Raw genomic sequence first — 19,012 nt, 5'->3', positions numbered from 1 at the left:
GAAGCAAGCGGGCCACAGAATTTAGAAAAAAACGCATCTGGGAGGAAATATAAAACTTTCTGGATGTGGGTCCTCAGGAGATATGATCTCATTTGAACCGCCCGACTCGAAGTTTGATTATGTTATGACTTAAGAGATAATATAAACTAAAATACTAGAAACTAATGGGCTGCAGTTGATGGAAATATAGTTTTGACTGTTAGACCTCTAAATGATTGCTTGTATTCTACTGTTACAGCTAATTAATGTGCTGATGGACACCCCGCCCGTCATCCTCACAAGATTAGTAACACATTGTTATACAGTGAGTAATAGTAATACTGTGAGTAATACAAGATATTATATTGTCACATGTTACTGTGCCAGTGTGTCATGAGTCAGACCTCAACCATGTGATGGTGTTAGTTATTATAGTCTTGTAGTCTCTCTACTTTAGTAGTGTGAAATTACTAGTTGTAGTCTTGTAGTCTCACTACTTTATAATAAGCTTATTATAGGTGTTTTTTTGACGAATTGTTTCAATTCTCAACTAACTAACTAATGACATTGTAGCAGTTACACACGTGATTTTATTTAACTACTTCCTCGTGACATTCATTATCATATCCATCAGTATATATTCCCAGTCCCACGTGCATTGTTAAGGAGACACTTCGTCACTGTTCATACTCGACACAATATCCTGGCACATTGTGACTCTTGGAGGTATCCCAACATCTTCTACTCGGGTGGCAACTCTGTTTTAACATGAAATTAACATAATGTTAACCCAGTGGTCTGTTAAACATTTCCTAAGAATTCTTTCACGGTTACCCATAGAATTGTAAGATAAATTAATTATGATCATGTAATCTGTCTACTGTCCACTGTTCGGTGGTTAAGGAATTCCATCGCTTTACTTGGGAGTTAGTAAGATGAGATCTAACCCAGGCAATAAGACTGTTAAAACTATTCTAGAGGGCTTGCCATACAGTAACCTGACTACATACTACAATATTACTACATAGCCTCAATAAATTATAAATGTAATTATATGTAAAATAAGTATGAATATTATTGCTTTAAACAGTTTCAATACTATAACACTTTCTTTAGACCAGAACCTTCCACCGCCTCAAACTGCGTGTTATTTACTGTATACTCGTTCTAGAAACGTGTTAAACGATCAGTAAGGTCTGTGGTGAACTGTTCGATCCAGTGCTACTGCTCAGTACTTATCAAGTGCACTAAACCACTAAACCACCGTCCAACTTTTATAATTACTCTGTAGTTATACTCTTGTTCTACAGTGCTATTAACAGGCACACAGTGAGTTATGACTCACTAGTCACCATCTTATACTGTATGATATTGTATGTTATTGTATGTTATTGTGTGTTATTGTGACCTAATAATTGACTTACTTGGCTGACAAACAGTAGATGTGTTGTTTCATAGCGTGCAATGCACCCCAATCTTAGCACATTAGTCTCGTATTATAACACTACAACCTTGGTATAAAGGGTTCCTTCTCGACTGTTCTACAAGGAGCTGGCAGTGTAAGTTTTGGTTTTGGTTGGGAGCAAAACTTGCCAAATCCAAGATCAAGATAAAAGATCAAAGTATACAGGGAGTCCCAGAGCAATTATACTGGACAATTAGGCAGGGTGCTAGGATATGGGACACACTCAACTACCGCCCCTATCCCTGAGGAAACTAGGGAGTCTCCCTTTAAAAGAGATTTCAACAGAGTGTGAACCAGCAGTGTTAGGTTCTATTGTAGATTATAGGTCATTATTCACAGTTCACACATGAGGGGTTTATGGCGTGTTATGAACAAGAATATACTTCTATAGTGTAATTATAAATGTCTATAACTCTATAATTTCATCCACTGTAGGACCAAGCACTTGGAGGTTTATACTTTATGTGTAGATTACATGTAGAATGTTGGTAATCTAGATATGTGTAGTAAAAACTTGTGAAGTAAAATAGATTGGGTGCCAGTAAAATCCAATGTAGAGGAGCAATATTAGAGCTACTAAAACCTGGGTGTTAATTAAAAGTATCCCAGAGTAATGTACACTTTCTAAACAGAACACTCTCTAAACAGAACCTGCTAAAGAGAACCTCCTATTCTCAACAGCCCTGTGGGAATCAGTATTCTCCTCAGCTCTGTGGGAATCAGTATTCTCCTCAGCTCTGTGGGAATCAGTTACAAGTACAGTAAACTCCCCTTTAACCGCTGAGTTTGGGGAAGGAAACATCCGCGGTAAATCGGGGTTCTGTTTATTCGCATTATGCATGGTAAACCCTATTTGGGGAAAGGAAATGACCGCGGTATATCGGGGTTTGCGGTAAATCGGGGTATTACTGTATAACGTAGCACGATACCCACAGATACTCGCAGAGCGAAGTGATGAAAATATATACTTACTCGACTCGTTTACCTAATGAATTATCAATTGGTGTGTAGGTCGAAACCCAAGAAATATTATGTAACATTTATGTACCTGCCTCACTGCAAAGCTCCTGCTTGGAGAATTATGTTACATACTGTTACAAAGAATATCGAGGCATATTCCGACTGACATAGTATTAGTTGATAAAGGAGCAAGAGAGCCAAATGTTGACAGTTTCGTACATTGCAATTACATAAGGACGGCAATTAGACCATCTTCAGGATTATTAAACGAGAATTACAAAATGACAAAGTAGTAACAGGTCACGGTAGGGACAATGTGGTGAGGGGGGACGCTATTGTTAGGGGGACATGTTCTCCGGCACAGTAAGAGATGTGCAATAGTGTGTACAATCCAGGGTGGGTAGTGGGTTCTCTCTTGTATTAGTATTTCTATTGAGATGAGACACATATAATAGTTACTGCGCCACCATCATTACTGAGTAGCATGGCAGTGTGACATTGTAACTCTTGGCTACTTGCCAGGACTCAGAGATGCTGATAAAAGGACAGATATGAGAGTTTGATTTGTTAGATAATACCTTGCTTGGCAGGTAAGTTTGCTTGAAACAGACAACAAGCAGATATGATGCATCTTAGACACGCCCTGCTGCACTTAAATAAAGCTGTTATCTCACTATTGCACTTTCTTTGAAGTGTTTGTAACGCTACCACATGGAGTACTCTATAAAACAGGCACACTTCACAGCCACAAAGTCTAGACACTTCACAACAGGAACAACAACTTCTCTTCTGTACAACGTACATTTAACTAAGCAAGTAAGCAAGTAAGTAAGTAAGCTATCTCTGTAAACTTGATATGAAATAGGAGGAATCATTGGCCTGGTATATGGATAAACCTATGTAATGTTAATTGTTTCATCAGTACATTAGTAAAATTAACGCGGATATCAGGTGTGGGGATTAGGTGGCGCTGAAATTCTTTCTGTACTGTATTAATTAAAACACTGTAAATTGGTCATTCACGACAATTAAAATAATTTAACAAGGATCGCATTGAAGGTGTCCTATTCATAATTTTAAAACAAAAATCATTCTATCTTGATCATTAAAAGGACAGATGTAAAGGAATTAATTCTCTGATCGGCAATTAATAGAATATATTTGACAAATTCAAATGGCAAATTCAAAATAATGTTCTCTCTATAAATAATGTTCTCTTACAATTTAAGCAAAGTGAATTCTCAGGAATCAAACTCAAGTCGATGGCATTAGCTCTATTCGTTTCTTTAACAGGCCAAATCAATAAAATCAATCATTCAAGCGAATTTGATTCAAATTATATAAACATATCACAATTTAAATCACTTTTGATTTGTTTTTAAAATCAGTTTCAGTCTTGACTGACAGACATTCATGACACCACAATAAATTCTACAGAAATATCAAGTTGTAAGTTCAGTAATCCTAACTTGATATAATACAATTATTAATTAACCTGCATTTCTATAAAACACTGGAATAGCCCGTTCAGGTCCTGTCGCCCTAACAGAGTTTTTCATCCTAAAGTTAGTAGAAGTAGTACTACTCAACTGTGGTGTAATCTGTAATCTTACTCTGAACACTTTGGTTTTAACGAACCTATTAAAACTTGAGATAGATCTGTAATACACCAAGGGGTTCAATGTGTAGTTTACATAGTTGATAAACATGGAAACCTTGAAGAAGTGATCGTAGAAGCTGGTGTTCTCAGGATCACCAGGATCAACAAATATGTAGCATATCAACATAGCAGCAACAGAAATGTAAGATAGCACGAATACCCCGGAGATAAGGATGAGAGTAAGAATGCTCTGTCTCTGTAGTCCCCTCTCCTTGTTCACATACCACAGCAGCCAGACTGTAGTCACAATGATGAGGAGGATGGGGATAATGATGAAGAGGACCGAGTACACAGGAACCCACCACAAACTAGCAGAGTGGGAGCTGGAGGAGTCGCATCTGTAGGAACCAGAGTTCATCTTGATCTCCCCCCTCACAGCGTTCATTGCTACAGGAACGGAGAACAGCAGGATCCCCAACCACAGACACAGTGCTATGTACCTGCCGGTCCTGCGTGCGCGCAGTCTAGCGTCCAGCGGGAACAACAGACTAGTCAGCTTACTGATGTTGAGGGAGCAGACAAGTGTAACATCTCCCAACAGAGCCAGCCAAATCACCCAGTATTGGAAGCAGCAGAGTCCCGTTCCAAACACCCACTTCTCCGTAGCCAGGGCCGGTATAGTGGGCAGGATGCCAATAGTGGTGTAGATCAAATCCCACACAGCTAGGTTACAGATCAGTATGACTGAGACCCGGTCTAACTTTATAGCGTTGTACACTAACACTGCTGCTAGTACTGTTATGTTACCGGGGATGGAGATGATGACGCACGCGCACGTCCACGCTAGAAGAACGTAGCGCTCACCCGCAGCGTGCGGGATGAACGAGTCATCTGTTGAAGAGTTTGTTATCACCTCTACTATTTCTAGAGGACAATCCATTCCTGGAGGAGAATCGTTAGGTTTAAGAGTAAAAGTAGTGATAGGAAAGGTTTATCCAATACATCTACAGCTACAGTGATCTACAATTAATATACAAAACACATGACTGACATGAAATTTACTCTTTAAATATATGTATGGTAATAAATAAAAATAGAAACCCGTTTCCGTGCACTGCAATCGAATATAAAATAACGAAAGTGAGGGAGGGGTTCTAAAGTTAGAGATAATTAATGCCTCACAAAAGGCACCTTCGAGAACGGAGATATTAAAAGTAAGCACTGCAGCTGCCTACACTAATGACATTGAAGCATCAAAGGACAAAATAATTTAATATTGCAGGAGTTCAAAGATAATGCATTTTGAATTGGCTACTGTAATTTGGCAGACTTTCCGTGCAAAGTTGCAGCGAGGGCGATGAAACAGAGTGGTGTTAGAGGAATCTTAAATTTTAATTTCTTTTCATCATCATTCAGACAGTATCACTTAGAGCTGTGTTGACTCCATTTGCAACCCAACGGTTATCACAGCGAAAGGTCACGTTTTTGTTTCATTTTCCTTCTTTTCAAGACGTTGCCGGGAAAATTTCGATAGGTTTAAAATACAGTATAGATGTGATATATATCGGAAATTAGCCAAAGTGTAAACCTGCTCGCTAATGAAATGCCAGTTCCTAACAAACTGGACCTGGTAAAATAATGCAACACTTAGCACCATGGTGCACCACTGACCGCGTCTCATCCACAATACATTGTTATGACTAAATAATAAATATCAACATATTTAGCATATTTATGTCAGCACCGCTGACTCCCTTCGTCTGACTCTACCAAATAAGAAACTCAAATAATTCCAAAATGATGATGAGTCTAGCTAGAGTGACCAATTAGTTAGTGACCACTTAGTTTCGCCTTGCGCTTGATAAACACCTGTCCTAACTGCACAAATGTAACAGACATGAGTTTTACCAGGAATATTTAATATTAGCGGTGTTAACTGGGAATCCTCCCACATTTATTTAGATAAACCATTAAATAAATTATTATAACTTTAAATTTGTGATAAAATAAAATAACTCATTTAAAACACTGTCATGGTCTCAAAACGTAGCCATATAAAGCTTACACAGCTTAAAACGTTCAGGCGTCAGCTATGGTTATTACGTAGCGGAACTTGATTTAGTTAGCTAATGTTTTGGTGTTAACACTTAATAAAGGTCACTTTATCCAAAGGATCTGGATGAAAACGGAAATTAGCGGCCGCTCCACGTCTCTCCCTTAACTTAACATAATTGTCCTGGTTCTTTCCTAAATCTGTTTTAAATCACGGTAAACATTAATACAAGCTGTGTGGTGTACAATAAAACGATTACATATTCTATAAGTTGTCAGGACAAAGTTAGAGAAAACATGAAACGCTCAGAAAGCAGGTTCAGTGCACTAGTCTTCTAGTCTGAGGTGGAATTTGTTTTTAATTACAGTCACGTCCAGACTGTTGACGTGTTTATTATTCTCAGCTAGTATTATTACCGCTGTTACTTGGTGCGGTGGTGTTATTATAGCTGTTATGGGGGATAAAGTGTCTGGGTTTAGTGCTTAGTTGTAGTGAACGTACGGAACGTTCACTAAAAATAGTTTGTGAACGCGTTCGCTAAAAGATTTTAACGTTCGGAACATAAGGAACGTTAATTGCTATAATGAAATTAAAATACCGGACATAGCCCAATTATCCGGCAAAGTACTAGCGTTTCCATTGCCACTTGCATTGATGAGGAAAGATTAGTTGGTGCACAACTTGATGAAAAACGATATTTTCTGGCAACTGATTTATGGGCATTGTCTCTTACTTTTATATTCGTGTGCTGCCAGGTGTTTTATCTTTTAATTTGCTAGCCAGATAAAATTATTGATTGAAATTCCCATTGAGCAGTGAGCACGATTGAAATGATTCAAATTATAATCGTTAAATGCACAATTTTCCTCTGTACTCCTGTAACTCTTTCTTAAAATGAAACAATTGCCGTAATTAAAATCGTTCTACAAAGAGCGGTACGGACCACTTACGTTTCAAATGAATTCAAATTTTTCGTTAAATCACCCTTGTTAAATATCTTTGGCACTATCTTACCGCCCACTTGCACTGGTCGGAAAATTTATGGGTTTCGGCTCTCTGGAAAGTATTAAATTTTTATTTAAATAACCCGCAAGGGAGGGTTGCATCTGTCACAATGTAATTACGCCATTAATTGTATAATATTTAGTTTCAAACAACTCCGTCGTAACTTTATTTATTGCAAGCGACTTAGTTTGAAGAAATGGAGTGACCTGTAACAGTGTAACCGGGCGAGGGGTTCTCCCCGAAATCAACCATAAATTTGACTTTGGGTATGTTGAAAACATATTAAAAACACATGCTGTACGACCTCTTATAAAATTTCAACCTCAGGGAGAGTTCAGGGAGAGTTCATAGTGCACCCTAATGTTAAATATCTCAACTTCAAGGAGAGTTCATAGCGCACCCTAACGTTAAATATTTCAACCTCAGGGAGAGTTCATAATCATAGCGCACCCTAACGTTAAATATCTCAACCTCAAGGAGAGTTCATAGCGCACCCTAACGTAAAATATCTCAACTTCAAGGAGAGTTCATAGCGCACCCTAACGTTAAATATCTCAACCTCAGGGAGAGTTCATAGCGCACCCTAACGTTAAATATCTCAACCTCAAAGAGAGTTCATAGCGCACCCTAACGTTGAATATCTCAACTTCAGGGAGAGTTCATAGCGCACCCTAACGTTAAATATCTCAACCTCAAAGAGAGTTCATAGCGCACCCTAACGTAAAATATCTCAACTTCAGGGAGAGTTCATAGCGCACCCTAACGTTGACAGCATCACAAAATATTGACTAACGTTCACTAACGTTCACAAACGTTCACTACAAAATGATTGGAACGTACGTTCAGTACGACTAAGTTCAGCGTTCACTACAACTAAGGTTTAGTGAAGCAAGTTAAAAAGCATAGTTGAGAGTTACACCTGCACCCCCTCCCCATTACTGTACTGAAGGAGAAAATCTTGCATCTTAATAAAAAAGATTAGAGGATTTAGGTGATAATGTTTTTCTTTCATTTAATATTAAATAAAGTAAGATACTAAAATAAAGCAAGATAGTTAAATGAGATAAATTAGTTTAATGCAGCAAGGAATAGCCTAGCAAGAAAAGAAACCTAAACCATTATAACTTACTTAAAGCGCACAGTTAGAGAAGATTTGATGATATGTCGAAAGTTAAACAAGCGCAGATAAGAGTAACCAGATGTCACAATCTGCTGTCTTGGCGGCAGTCTTACTTCTACCTTGATCCCCGGCATACCGCCCAGTTTAAACAACACGTTTTGAGGGGGCACAGACCACGTGACCTAACTCACACGATCACGTGACCTATCAGTTAGTCACGTGGTCTGTAATTGTGGCACATTCTCAGTTGACAGAGCTGGTAAATGTCCACTTGGAATATCTCACACACCACCTGGGTTCCTGTAAACCAAATTATTCAGTCATTTCGGGGGCACTTCTGGCGTATCGTTTGTAGCGCGAAATTGTAGAGTTAGGGAACCGTGTCCTTTGTGAAGCAGTACAGGAGCACTGTGTGGAGCGCTGTAAGGTACTTGAAGCAGAGTATGTTGGAGCCATGACAACTTCTCCTTTGTTACTCAGCTGCATGTTTTACAATGGAGATGTGTTCCCGCGCAGTTTCCACTATCGCACTGCTACTTTCAGAGGTATAAAGCAGTTTGCTACATCCAGGGTGGTGAGTGGTGGTGAGTGGTGGTATGTAGGTAGTGGTGCTTGAAAAGAAGGGGCTGTAAACACGTGTTATTATCTTCAGAACAATGTAACGATATTATCATGGTTTAAAGGATCGTCTGGGCTGTGTAATATAATTAAAAAGTTTAAGATATTGTGTGCACTACATAATGTTATGATATTATAATCTCGTGAACAAGTTAATGACCACCAACTTGATTACTATGATAGCTATGATGCAACAATAGCTCTCTGAAAATGGATGACGAGGTTGTTGAGCCACCAGGTCTAGTTTTGCTGATTGTTCATTAAGTTGTCAATATCAGTTAAACGTAGGAATGTAGTATTACGTAATGGACCATATAATAGCATTATATAGCATGTGTATTTGTTAGTGAGAGCTAACAGACTAAGAGGAGGAGAGTGCAACATTGCCACAAACCTACTAACGGTCAGTACTACTTACCAGATGGAGGGAAACATTTTAAAAGAAGGGAAAATTAATATAATATCAGGGAACATTTATTCATTAGTACATTATCATAGCAAAAGGATGACTTTCAAGTCTACGAAAATACAGTTGTCACGCTCGAACGAGATTTTAAACACTAGAAACATAAAGAAACATGTTTCTAGAAACATAAAGAAAGGAAATGCCACAACCACAAATGGTGAGAAATCACACACCGTGTACCTTTATGACATCCTCTAAATTTAATAATTAGCAATTCCGGTGCAGTTGCACGTGAAAATTAGACTGTCTCCCAAAGAGAGATCTAGCAGTTTGTTAGCATGGCTAACCACGTACTGCAATAAACTTTAAAATAATCAAAAAAGTTTTAATCGTATTTAGGAAAAAACACTGGAGAGAGGAACTTGAGTTATCTACTCCGGGAATATATATTTCTCTTGCAAACCCTTTGATATTGTTCTTAATCTTATCAGCTTTGCGGTACATAAAGAATTGCCCCGGAATTATTCCCCGGAATTGTTCCGGAATCGCTTATCTCTACAAGCAGAATTTTAATAACTTGAATGACAGAATAACAAGCTTTCCGTTGCTTATCAGTACTCTGACTAACGACCTCTGAGGAAGTTTCAGGCAGCTTATTTCCTCCTCGGATGTTTTTCTTCTGCTATGACGTACCTACCGAACTGAGCTGAGTGTTGTTGTAATGAGTAATTGTATCCTAGCACCTTAGCACTAAGGTTAACCTGTGCATGTTGCTAATAGGAAGTCTCTAAGAGTATCTTATATTGTACCGCAGGTACTTATTTCCACCCTATATTAGAGTTTATATCATTACTAACATGTACTTAATTTACAATAGATATCACGTGACAGTAAGATATCACGTGACCGTGGTTTAGCGTCTAGTGAAGTGTTAAAAGGTTCCCTCACCTGTCACCAGTGTTCTGATCAGCTGACAGATCTTATCAGGTGTTAAATCTGGTTAGAGGCTGAAACTCTTATTTTACAATAATACTGACCACTAAAACCTTCTCTACGAGTCCGGTAAACATTTAACTAACTGTCAGAGTGTACCACTTGTCCCCACAAAACAGTTGTGTCATAATGTAACTAATAGCTATACTTACCGTTCTTCAAGAAATACCAAAAGTTGGACCAAGGTTACTTAGGTTACCTAAGCTACGGTTACGCGGAAGGTTATCATTGTGGACTACCTCCCTACATTGTGGAACCATGGTTTCTCCTTAGATATATTTTTTTTAACTACGGCATACAAACACAGGTATAATTTTAGGGTCAGTTCTGATTCCAAGCTTCCAATATTTGTGCTCTGTATAGAAATATAATATAATATATAGAAATATAAATCTAAAATCGCAGAATTTCAGACTTGTTGACAACTTAATAAAGTTGTTAAAGTTTAAACACATTTTATAACTTCACGGTTCCATGCGATGCTATATATACTACACTTCATGGCGAAATGGAGGGTGCAAGTTTGCAAATAATGGAATAGGACTTGACAAAGTTGCCAGACTTTCTAAAACTTGACATCTTAAATGTTCCCCTTTCACAGTAACATATACTGCGGGGTGGGCGACAATTGACCCCCCGACAATTGACCCCCCGACAATTGACCCCCCGACAATTGACCCCCGACAATTAACCCCCCGACAATTGACCCCCGACAATTGAACCCCCGACAATTGACCCCCCGACAATTGACCCCCCGACAATTGACCCCCCGACAATTGACCCCCGAAAATATAATTTAATACAATTAACCCTGACCCTGACCCTGACCCTGACCCTGACCCTGACCCTGACCCTGACCCTGACCCTGACCCTGACCCTGACCCTGACCCAGGACCCCGACCCTGACCCTGACCCTGACCCAGGAACAGCTGTCCCTGACCCTAACCCCAACCCTAACCCTAACCCTAACCCTAACCCTAACCCTAACCCTTACCCTAACCCTAACCCTAACCCTAACCCGATTAATTTACCCCAGTTTAATTACAATTGTCGGGGGGTCAATTGTCGTACTAAGCCCTAGATTTCGCGACAATTGACCCCAGTGTAATTACATAGAGGGTCAATTGTCGGGGGGTCAATTGTCGGGGGGTTAATTGTCGGGGGGTCAATTGTCGTACTAAACCCTAGATTTCGCGACAATTGACCCCAGTGTAATTACATAGGGGGTCAATTGTCGGGGGGTCAATTGTCGGGGGGTCAATTGTCGGGGGTCAATTGTCGCGGTACCATACTGCGTGCAATGTTGCGTGGTTAAAGTAGTGTAATGTTGCTTAGTAACGGCAGTGTAATGTTGCGTGGTTAAAGTAGTGTAATGTTGCTTAGTAACGGCAGTGTAATGTTGCGTGGTTAAAGTAGTGTAATGTTGCTTAGTAACGGCAGTGTAATGTTGCGTGGTTAAAGTAGTGTAATGTTGCTTAGTAACGGCAGTGTAATGTTGCGTGGTTAAAGTAGTGTAATGTTGCTTAGTAACGGCAGTGCAATGTTGCGTGGTTAAAGTAGTGTAATGTTGCTTAGTAACGGCAGTGCAATGTTGCGTGGTTAAAGTAGTGTAATGTTGCTTAGTAACGGCAGTGTAATGTTGCGTGGTTAAAGTAGTGTAATGTTGCTTAGTAACGGCAGTGTAATGTTGCGTGGTTAAAGTAGTGTAATGTTGCTTAGTAACGGCAGTGTAATGTTGCGTGGTTAAAGTAGTGTAATGTTGCTTAGTAACGGCAGTGTAATGTTGCGTGGTTAAAGTAGTGTAATGTTGCTTAGTAACGGCAGTGTAATGTTGCGTGGTTAAAGTAGTGTAATGTTGCTTAGTAACGGCAGTGTAATGTTGCGTGGTTAAAGTAGTGTAATGTTGCTTAGTAACGGCAGTGCAATGTTGCGTGGTTAAAGTAGTGTAATGTTGCTTAGTAACAGCAGTGCAATGTTGCGTGGTTAAAGTAGTGTAATGTTGCTTAGTAACGGCAGTGCAATGTTGCGTGGTTAAAGTACTGTAATGTTGCTTAGTAACGGCAGTGTAATGTTGCGTGGTTAAAGTACTGTAATGTTGCTTAGTAACGGCAGTGCAATGTTGCGTGGTTAAAGTACTGTAATGTTGCTTAGTAACAGCAGTGCAATGTTGCGTGGTTAAAGTACTGTAATGTTGCTTAGTAACGGCAGTGTAATGTTGCGTGGTTAAAGTAGTGTAATGTTGCTTAGTAACGGCAGTGTAATGTTGCGTGGTTAAATTAGTGTAATGTTGCTTAGTAACGGCAGTGTAATGTTGCGTGGTTAAAGTAGTGTAATGTTGCTTAGTAACGGCAGTGTAATGTTGCGTGGTTAAAGTAGTGTAATGTTGCTTAGTAACGGCAGTGTAATGTTGCGTGGTTAAAGTAGTGTAATGTTGCTTAGTAACGGCAGTGCAATGTTGCGTGGTTAAAGTAGTGTAATGTTGCTTAGTAACGGCAGTGTAATGTTGCGTGGTTAAAGTAGTGTAATGTTGCTTAGTAACGGCAGTGTAATGTTGCTTAGTAACGGCAGTGTAATGTTGCTTAGTAACGGCAGTGTAATGTTGCGTGGTTAAAGTAGTGTAATGTTGCTTAGTAACGGCAGTGTAATGTTGCGTGGTTAAAGTAGTGTAATGTTGCTTAGTAACGGCAATGTAATGTTGCGTGGTTAAAGTAGTGTAATGTTGCTTAGTAACGGCAGTGTAATGTTGCGTGGTTAAAGTAGTGTAATGTTGCTTAGTAACGGCAGTGTAATGTTGCGTGGTTAAAGTAGTGTAATGTTGCTTAGTAACGGCAGTGTAATGTTGCGTGGTTAAAGTAGTGTAATGTTGCTTAGTAACGGCAGTGTAATGTTGCGTGGTTAAAGTAGTGTAATGTTGCTTAGTAACGGCAGTGTAATGTTGCGTGGTTAAAGTAGTGTAATGTTGCTTAGTAACGGCAGTGTAATGTTGCGTGGTTAAAGTAGTGTAATGTTGCTTAGTAACGGCAGTGTAATGTTGCGTGGTTAAAGTATTGTAATGTTGCTTAGTAACGGCAGTGTAATGTTGCGTGGTTAAAGTAGTGTAATGTTGCTTAGTAACGGCAGTGTAATGTTGCGTGGTTAAAGTAGTGTAATGTTGCTTAGTAACGGCAGTGTAATGTTGCGTGGTTAAAGTAGTGTAATGTTGCTTAGTAACGGCAGTGTAATGTTGCGTGGTTAAAGTAGTGTAATGTTGCTTAGTAACGGCAGTGTAATGTTGCGTGGTTAAAGTACTGTAATGTTGCTTAGTAACGGCAGTGCAATGTTGCGTGGTTAAAGTAGTGTAATGTTGCTTAGTAACGGCAGTGTAATTTTGCGTGGTAACAGCGTCAGGAACCGGGATATGTTTTTTGTAAAGTTAACTACATGTCACTGGGGAGCTGGGTTAAATGTAGGATTTGACATGGTGTTGACACGATTGTTGACACACTGCTTCAGAAAGGCGGTGTTTTCTAGCGAGAAAATGTTATGCACTGGGAATTATTGCATGTATTACATGTAAGGGTAATATACTTACCTACTGTTGGGGAGGCAGGACAGTAATTACACGTGATGCCCATATAAGAAGATGTAATGTCACGTGACAGTCTGGCTCATTCTGTCTCCTGATTGGTTTAACGCTATCACGTGTTACACCGAACCTCATAACCCTGGAGCAGTATAAACCATGATACAAGGCTAACTAATCACGTGTGTTCCGACACCTTGTTTAACAGCTAATCATCATAATTGCACACCGCTACTGCACTGCTCACTACTGTACTTATAGCTATACAGTATACATACAGGGACTGGGCATGCCTCTTGTTCTGTACAACCCTGGAATTAGCTGACTCCCGGTTTAAATAGTGTACTGCTGCCATTAACGGTCTTTAAAGGGTTTAAAGTACTACCCCCTGCTCCTTCATCAAAACTTACACTATTGGTCCCCCCCAAATCATAGGTCAGTAAACGTAGCCTGGTAATGGAGATTGGAGGGTACAATTTGTCCCGATATATTACATCCAGTACTTAAATGTACAGTTCCCTGTTTAGGCAGTAAGATCCAATTAGGTATTTATGAGTTAAGTGATGATAGTTTAGTGGATATCTAGATATTATCGTGATCGTATCCTGATTGTATTAATTGAAATAAATGTGCTCTGATAACTCTTTAATGAGTAAAGCACATTGGCACGCCTTTTATCACTGTATAGGAGTAACTTTACTCAGTAACTGGGCAATTATACTCGTTACTCTCGGGTTATTATACTTGTTACTCTGCAGTTATTTATAGATATTAATCAACTAATGCCGTGTAAGATTGGTAACACAATATTGTACATTTTATCAGAAATTAGGATTTTGTCCAAGGATCCTCAATGTTACAATATCAATGTTACAACTGAGGCTGGTAACTTTATTTGAAGGAGTTCTTTACATCTGTTGACATGTTATGACTTATGTTACATTAAATCAATTTAACAGCTGTATTATATTAAATACTTGCCGACAAATTGTTCTCGAACATTATTTGAATAATTAAATCGGGTACTGATGGTAAATCCTGTAGTCGTCTATATAATGTGAGTGGAATGTTGGCAGACAATGAACAATGAACAATGGCAGAATGTTCACACTTTGTTAACTGTCATTATTTCAGAGAAACTAGCAGCTACTAGCAACGAGCTTAAGTCTCATCTGATGACTGTCGAGGAGGAATCGAAGAAATTGGTGGCAGAAAAACAAAAAACTGAGCAGCAGTATGTTTGTTTGTGTGTTTGTGTGTCTGTTTGAATGTATGTCGTCAAGATAATTCTCGATCACAGGTTTAATAACACACTAAAGCCATTGCCACGACAATTGGCTGTCACATTCCTTTTAGTTCTAAATCGCGTGCACTTTGCTTAAAAGTTTTTTTTATACTCAATTCTATCATTCTAAAACTATTAGATCATGCTTGTTATGCACAACTTTGATGTTTATTTATTTATTCAGAGACGTTTCTACCCATCAATCTATATGGATTATACTGTGATTGAACGTACTTATGCACATAATACATTCATACATATATTTCTAGTTTGTCTTAACAAGAAGTTGTATTCAGTTAGAATATTTCTTATCTTTACACTTTTAAGAAGATAGGAATATTGTTTTTGTGTGAGCCTATTCAGTAACAGGCAACAGATTACAATTCAGGCTACAGGAGGAAGAAAAGAAGGCTCAAGTTTTTGAAGAGGAGAAGAAGAAGTTGCTGCGATCCGCCACTGAGGCTCAGATAAATCTCGAGGTAATTGTTTTATGCTGATATGACGACATAGTCGAAAGTCGAAAATTCTGGCGGAAATTTTGAAAATCTGGATTCGACCTAAGGTAACGCGCCAAGTCATTGATAAGAATAAGTCGACGCAAAATAAGAACGCGGGATGGCCGGCCGGCCATGCCAATATGGCGCGCGCGCATGTTGCATGCGATATTATATCGTGATTCGCAATCGATCGATATGATCTTATGAGTATTGCTGAAAGCACAGTGTAAGGCATAATATGTATGATGTAATATCAGGATCGTTACATATCTCTGATGGGATCATAGATTGGACGCCCGGGGTCTGGGTATAATTTTTTAACCTAAGCCACATATGTGTGTATACGCTTCGGGCGCATTGTAATAAATTCAAAACACTGCATCTTACAATAACTGCTCTTATCCAGAATGAAATCTCGCCTGTTAAATATCCTACACCGTTTCCGGATATTCCCATGGAACAATCATTTTGAACCTTTAAGAATCCCAAGAATGCATATTGAAATAGAAACCCTAGTTAGACTAAGCCAAATTCAACGCGATAACACTTTATTTTTTTAAGTTTTGCCCATTTATGTCAATTAAATTTGGTTTTATGTCTTGTTTTTGAGTTTAATGAGTGTTTGGCTATATCAATTTTAGAAAGCATGCTATGCGCTTTGCTATGAAGCTGATGATTTTACAGGAAGTACACGCTAAAAAGATGGAGACTGAGCTCGAGCTGGGTAGAACTGCTGGCGTTTTGGAGGTAATCACGTGACCGGAGTTTTATTGTGTTATCAGAGTGGCTCATCTTGCTCTAACTTGCTACTGCTTTCTCATTCTTAGACTTTTAGAATCTTAGTTAAAACCACATGCTCACAGATTGAAACGAAAGAAAGGAAGAGGCTGGAGAAACGACTAAGATTAGCTGAAGATTCTCTCAAACGACTGGATCATGCGCTCAGAGATTCCGGACTTAATGTTTCTATCGATATTGAAGCAGATGTTGGCACACTGAAATGTAAGATCTCTCTAATGTCAAGGCTTAGTTTCGAATTATTGAACAATTACGTTGAGGGTTAGAGAACATTTACAGTTCAACACCCTGGATCGTTTCTGCTAATTAGTTACACCCGATAAGGGCTGGGTTGCAATCATCACTATGACTATGCTCTAACAGCCTAATAGTCGTAGTGATGATTGCGCTTTTAGTATCCCTACATTCCTTTCTTACTTAGCGCATCAGTCGTGAATTCATACAAAGTTCCAGGAGTTATTTATAGACAGCCTCTGGATCCGTCATCCATAGCCCTTGTCTAATTAACAAATTAGACTGACGGCCCCGAGTTAGTCCACAATAAAACCGACGCTACCAACTCTAAGGATTTTTGAAATAATATTCATTCTTCTACTAGCTGGTCGAATAATCCGACGCATTCTTTCTCAGCTTTCTTCGAGGATGCTGTAGCTGAAGCTGAACACCAAGCCAAGAAACATTTGCTCATGGAAGATGCAGTCAGGGCAAGGAAGGATTACGAGAAACGAACGTCGAAACATAATCCTGACTTTTTGGCTGCTAGGGTAAGATGAAGTTTTAAATTCATTTTGGGATGCATTTACAATAAATTCCATCATGTTTAAATAAATTGGGCCTCTAAATCATACTAAAATTAATGTATCTTAATCTTAGAAAGACAGACCGAATAAAACAAAACAGACCAGTAACAAATCAGAGTTGACATTTTTGGACGATTACAATTCACAACTCGCGTCACAAGATCGCGGCGAAGTCATACATAAACCAGTGGCTGATAATAGACCAGTTCCTCAACCACTAGATCCAGGAGAAGAAAACAAGGTCACCTTGTTCCGCTCACCCACACCAACCGACATTAAAAGTCGTACTGAGCAGCTGATGGAGAACCAGAACATGTTTCGGATTCTCCATCTGCAGGATTACCTGCGCCTCATAGATTACGACAAAGCAAAGTGCGAGGAGTACATCGTCCTGGACTACGTTACAGAAGAGGACACGATCCGTCCCAGATGGAGTAAGAGAGATGAACACGGGAACATAGTCCAACTGTTCACGTTGGAGGTTGAAGAGTTCCTCCTCAGTTTCCGGGCTCTGCTATACGGTTATACTCTTGAAGAGTCGCACTACAGAAAATTGTTCTCTGAAGGAACCTACGAGGTCTGCTACCCGGATAAGGTTGCGGAACAAAAAGAAACCAAAAATGAAAACGCGGAACCACGGTTATCTCCTGCCTTCAGGAGAGCTAGAGGTTCTGTTGTTAATCTGAGGGAACAGTACGAAGCGAAGGAAGCTGCTGTTGAGCAAGCTCCCGGGGTTCCTCCTGTCAAACCTCACAAGAACTTTAGACGTGTGAAAATAGAGGACCCAGCTCTGTACGAACCAAGTTATCCCGGATTTTACTACTTCGACCATCCCTTCTACTACGATCATCCGAGCAGAGCTGGGCTGGAAGACCAGACTGAAGAGGAGATCTTGAGATCTACAGTGAAGGAGCTGAGGGAGCTGTCATTGATAAACAAGGAGCACTCTGAGGCAGACCAGGACCAGATTATCACTGACCACAAGGAACTGAGACAGCGCTGTGGAAGTGTGTCCAATCTAGCAAGTTCATTTGAAACTGTGGAACTTGCTAACAAGCTTGAGATGCAAATTCATGAAAGACCAGGATCCTCCCGGGGGTACAAGCAGGATCCTACCTCTCGATACGACCCCAGATATCGGTATTACAGCGAGAACGAGCTGAAGCAGAAGATGGGAATTGATAGGGAGGAAGAGATGCTCGACCAAGAGACGCCAATAGAGACACCTGAGGAGTTGAACAAACGTCGAGGAAGTGTATCCAAGATGGCCAACTCTTTCGACTCAGTTGCACATCGTAACAAACTGGAGAGAACCGTAGAGTGTGATCCGCGAGCAAGAAGGGAGCTGGTTAAATATGAAGTTGATAACGGTTTCTTTGAGTACCCACTCTACCAAACTCGCCGAAACAAGGTCAAAGATCTCAGCTTAATCTACCAGGATGACGAAAGATTAGGATACCGACCTTCTAACACTCCGACTCGTAAGCAAAGAAGACACAGTGTCAATGATATGAGAGTTAGGTTTAAAGATGTTGAAGAGAGAAATTTCACCGGTTCAGAGGATGATATGGAAATGCTTAGAAGACAAAACAACAGTTTAGATGAGATGAAACGGCGCTTCAGATCTTACAAAGAAGATGTGGAAGAGGAGAGGCACGAAGAAAAGGATGAGAACGAAAAGGAAACTCCTGATTCACTTGACCTAGAGGAGAGCGAAGAAAACACTATCAGTCTCCGCAACTCAACTCTATCACCAGTAATGGTAGAAAAGTACAAGAAGAAGAATCAACGCTCTCGAATAAAATCAGGCTCTGACGCAAAGAAACTGACAGGAAGCCTTAGCATCGAACGAATGGCTAACGATTTCGAAA

At 39.6% G+C, this 19,012-nt stretch overlaps 1 protein-coding gene across 13 annotated transcripts in view; it reads left to right on the top strand.

Annotated features, from left to right (window-relative positions):
- LOC134818826 (fibrous sheath CABYR-binding protein-like) overlaps nucleotides 1-19,012 on the top strand; it is a 45,952-nt gene that overhangs the window by 22,325 nt on the left and 4,615 nt on the right. For 7 of the 13 annotated variants that reach the window (XM_063828504.1, XM_063828495.1, XM_063828501.1 and 4 more), the window contains 5 exons: nucleotides 14,896-14,995; nucleotides 15,423-15,525; nucleotides 16,228-16,290; nucleotides 16,407-16,545; nucleotides 16,972-17,105. In XM_063828504.1, coding sequence (XP_063684574.1) covers nucleotides 14,896-14,995; nucleotides 15,423-15,525; nucleotides 16,228-16,290; nucleotides 16,407-16,545; nucleotides 16,972-17,105 — 539 coding nt within the window. The remainder of the gene's footprint in view (nucleotides 1-14,895; nucleotides 14,996-15,422; nucleotides 15,526-16,227; nucleotides 16,291-16,406; nucleotides 16,546-16,971; nucleotides 17,106-19,012) is intronic. The other 6 variants (XM_063828505.1, XM_063828496.1, XM_063828503.1 and 3 more) reach the window with 1 other exon arrangement.

This window comes from Bolinopsis microptera, chromosome 7 (genome assembly GCF_026151205.1).
Source record: "Bolinopsis microptera isolate Bmic1 chromosome 7, MBARI_Bmic_1.0, whole genome shotgun sequence".
NCBI lineage: Eukaryota > Metazoa > Ctenophora > Tentaculata > Lobata > Bolinopsidae > Bolinopsis > Bolinopsis microptera.
This window is presented reverse-complemented; position numbering and strand designations above follow the sequence as displayed.